General features: G+C 35.3%; 1 protein-coding gene across 1 annotated transcript in view; it reads left to right on the forward strand.

Annotated features, from left to right (window-relative positions):
• Positions 717-4,197, forward strand: part of LOC107645955 — a 12,547-nt gene continuing 9,066 nt past the window's right edge. The window contains exons 1-9 of the mRNA XM_021103984.1: positions 717-871; positions 1,342-1,480; positions 1,824-1,898; positions 2,020-2,135; positions 2,287-2,401; positions 2,827-2,955; positions 3,129-3,176; positions 3,832-4,034; positions 4,128-4,197. Coding sequence (XP_020959643.1) covers positions 834-871; positions 1,342-1,480; positions 1,824-1,898; positions 2,020-2,135; positions 2,287-2,401; positions 2,827-2,955; positions 3,129-3,176; positions 3,832-4,034; positions 4,128-4,197 — 933 coding nt within the window. The 5' untranslated portion in view covers positions 717-833. The remainder of the gene's footprint in view (positions 872-1,341; positions 1,481-1,823; positions 1,899-2,019; positions 2,136-2,286; positions 2,402-2,826; positions 2,956-3,128; positions 3,177-3,831; positions 4,035-4,127) is intronic.

Here is a 4,197-nt window from a genome sequence, read left to right on the forward strand (position 1 = left end):
AACCAATGAGGCTTAGGCCCAGAAAAGGGAAAACACTAAGAACGGGGATTTTAGTTTTCTATTTTAATTTTTATCCTATTTTATTTTGGTTGGACTTTAAGCCTTATAGAGGAAAAAAACACTTCTGTGAGGTCCATTTCATTTTTTGTTGATTGAGGCCCAATAGTTAATCAGATTTTCCGCCCAATTCTATACCAAAAATGGGGTTTTAATTTCACTAAGAAGTATTTCAATTTCACTAAAATGGGGTTTTAATTCTATACCAAAAATAATTTTTTTTTAAAGTTGGACTTCTAGTTTTAAAGTGTCTTTGGTGTTTGTTTCCTTTGGGGCTTCAGCCCCGCAATTTTATAAAAAAAAAAAAAAGGTATTTTTTTATTAAAAATATTGCATGTGATCTCATTCTCACCGTATTAAATACGGATTAGTAAGTTTCCTACCAAAAAAGAGAGCGAAAAAGACGGATTAGTAACTGTCATGAGTCGGCAAGCTACGGATTCAAAACCAATAAACAACAGATGATGTGAAAAGCGAAATACATTTGAAGATGACTACAATTATAATCCAATCTAAAAAACGGTAACTTCTACCAAACGCTATTTCATAAAAATAGTTAAAAAAAGATAATTAACGACTAAGGTCCAAATTTTGGAGTCAAATTAAAGGGTAAAAATGGGAAAGAAGGGTGAAAAAGTTAAAGACGACAAGAGAGCTTCAACATCATTTCCTAACACAACGTCAAGGCATAGAAAACAACCAAACAGATTTTCGATTGTGGGGATGGTTGCACTCAAAAGTCAAGTAGCAGAATTTTGAAACCAAGCTCACTTTTAATGGTTGAGGAAGTTGAACTACACTACACTACTCTAGTGTACTACTACACAACACTGACACAGTCACGTGATCTATATAGCTCATACTCTCTGTCTCTCTTTAAGCTTTGCTTTAACTTGATTCAACCAACGCGCCATTTTTTTTCAATGCTTATGTTATCGCTTCCTGTTTCTTCTACTTCTTCTTCTTCTTCGCTTTCTATTTTCACACTTGCTAGATCTGCTTCATAAGGACTAGGTACAGTTATATATATGCTTTTTCTGTTTCACACTTTTATCCGTTATTTTCGGTTGGCTTTTCTTTCCTCAGATTCTCAGAAACCTCGTCACCCTCCCCTACCATGTCTGCCTTTTTTGCTTTTTTCAACTTTAGCCCTTTCTCATGCACTGTGCTTCGAGCTTTTTGCTTTTTTTTTTTTTAATATACTTGGGTTTGAATTTCGATGATGTGATGTGTTTTTGACCGAATATTGGTTTGATATATTGTGTGGGTTTTGAGAATTTGCAGGGGAATGGGGTTCATCTCAAGGAAGATCTTCCCAGCGTGTTGCAGAATGTGTGTTTGCTGTCCTGCATTGAGGTCAAGTTCACGCCAGCCAGTCAAACGTTACAGAAAACTTCTTGCTGACATCTTCCCCAAATCCCCTGTATGAACTACTATCCTCGTTCTGTTCTTGTGTTTGTCACAGTTGTAGATGATGCCTCTTTTCTAAACCAATGTTGCTGTCAACTGTCACCTTGTCCTTGCTGATGCTCATGCTGGTTTCTTGTAGAAAATTATCTCTTTGCTCATGTTGAACCTCCTTGTTAATTACTCTTGATTGTAGCGCACAATGGTATATGTATATATATAGGCTTGAAGAGATATGATTCTAATTCTAACAAACTAATAAATCAAACAATTTTGTTGAGTGGGTTTTTTTTTACACTTTACCATTCAATTATACAAGTGATGGAGCCCAAACACTCATGTTTTATGATGTCTCTCAGGATGAGCTCCCAAATGAAAGGAAGATTGCCAAATTGTGTGAATATGCTGCAAAAAATCCTTTTCGGATTCCAAAGGTATCTTCTCTTTCATTTCATTCATATAGAAGTTTGAGAAAGGGGGAAGGAGAATAATATGAATATCCTTCAATTAATTGAATCTGTTGCTGAAGTTCATGAAATCTACTTTTCCTGCTAGATAGCAAAATATCTTGAAGAAAGGTGCTACAAGGAGCTCCGATCTGAGCACATCAAACTTGTGAATATTGTAGCTGAAGCTTTCAACAAGTTGATTTCTCATTGTAAGGTGCAAATGTAAGTTTTTCATGATTAATTAGCCTTTTTTTTTGTGCATTATGTATGCGATTGACTGGTATTGAACTATTGATATCTCATGCATTGCATTCTTTCTAATTTATATAAAGGAGCCTGTTATGAAGATTTCCATGTCTTCCCTACATTGCAGAGCATACTTTGCTGTTGATGTGCTTAATGTGGTTTCTGAGCTTTTGGGCTATTCCAAGCATGATGCTATTCAAATACTTGGGTGCCAAACTCTAACAAGTTTCATCTACAGTCAGGTAATTGCTAAAATTCAAGAAGATTAAGATGAGTTTCGGTTGTTTGCTCATGTGACTTGTGTACGTGATGAATATTTTTACTCAGAACTTTCGTTTAGCCGGCCTCCCTTAGGAGTGGGAAATCGATGAAATGAGCAAGTTGCTCCATCGAGAATGCGTTTTCGACTTAACTTGCTTAACCAGAATACCTGGAATAAACTATGTATCAGACCAGAATTGAGAGTATATTTTAATATTGTAATATTAATGACAAGTAATCTAGTCAAATAAAAAAATAAGTTAAGCATCTCTACAATATTTCAGATACCTTTTGTCATTGCGAATAATGATGATTTTTTCTCTTCCTTATACTACTAATACAATGTATGAAGTAGCTGATGCTATTTTGTCTCCGGTGTTCATGATTTTACCCAATGAAAGAACAGGTGGATGCCACTTATGCTCGTAGCATTGAAAAGTTAGTAAGAAAGGTATGCATGCTATCGAGGGAGCATGGTAAAACAAATGAGAATCGCTGCTTGAGGGCATCAAGCTTGCAATGCCTTTCAGCAATGGTAATTTATACTCCATTTGTCATTTGATTTTGTTTGTGTTTCTGCTTTTTGCTTAATTCCGTTCATTGAGGTGTGATTTTGTGTATGGTTTCTAATACTAATTTTTATGGTTGTAGTGAGGTTTTGATTTTTATCATAAAGTCAAGTTAATTTGTCTGCCTTTTCCATGGCAGGTTTGGTTCATGGCTGAGTTTTCACACATTTTTGTTGATTTTGATGAGGTAAGTTATTGAGTTATCCCACTGAGTAGTCTTATAATGAAGCTTATATTGCATTTACAATTCCAAGTTGATGGGAGAGAAAATGAGTGTCTGCATATCCCCACTTTGGGAGAGAAAATGTCATGAAATTTTGTACGGCTGCATTATCTAAGGAATATGTTGTTTCTTCTTTTCATCAAATTGATTTTCATAAGAAAACCAACTGATGCTTTAAGGTTGAAAAGTTGTATGATTGAGTTCTCATCATTGATGAAAATGTCTATTTTTGTGTAAATATTACTCTGCAAGAAATGGAGATTAAGGTTTAAATGAATTGAAAGCTCTTTGATGTTAACTTGCTGATCAGGGAGTTTAGTTAATCGCTGTGTTTGACCTCTTATACTTGGTAAAACCCTTCACATTGACTCTGAGAAGCTCACAAGGTGTGGGGGAAAAAGAAAATGAAAAAAAAAAATTATTCTTAAAATGAATGATTTGAAGCAAATTTTCTTAGCTAAATGCTCCTAATTTGATTTCTAATAATTAATTGTCATAAAGGTTTGCAGGTTTCCCAAATAGCACTCAAACCAAATGACTTTGTAGTGGCCATTTCGCTAAGGTTTTAGAGTTTCAGATAGGTACCATCCCTGATCTGTTGGTTTCATTCTTAATGCAGATCATTCGCACCACTTTAGATAACTATATGCAGGACAGGCAAGGTGAAGATGCTGATCTTAGAGAAGGGCCTCATCATAATTGGGTAGATGAAGTTGTGCAGTGTGAAGGCCGGGGTGGTTTAGTTGTTGGTAATGACACTCGCTCTAGGTGCTTGATCATCTGGCAGCAGCTAGAAATAAAGGATCCTTCCCTGTTGACAGGGTAATAGTTCTTATTAATAGCTTATAAAAGAATTTAGATCATTTATTGGTTGTTATACTTCCATTTTCTGATTTGTTAGTGTCATTGTTATAGAGAAGAAATGGGAAAACCTGAAATATGGGCTCAGATATGCATTCAGAGACTGGTTGAATTAGCCAAGGAA

The sequence above is a fragment of the Arachis ipaensis genome, chromosome B06 (genome assembly GCF_000816755.2).
Source record: "Arachis ipaensis cultivar K30076 chromosome B06, Araip1.1, whole genome shotgun sequence".
Taxonomy (NCBI): Eukaryota; Viridiplantae; Streptophyta; class Magnoliopsida; order Fabales; family Fabaceae; genus Arachis; species Arachis ipaensis.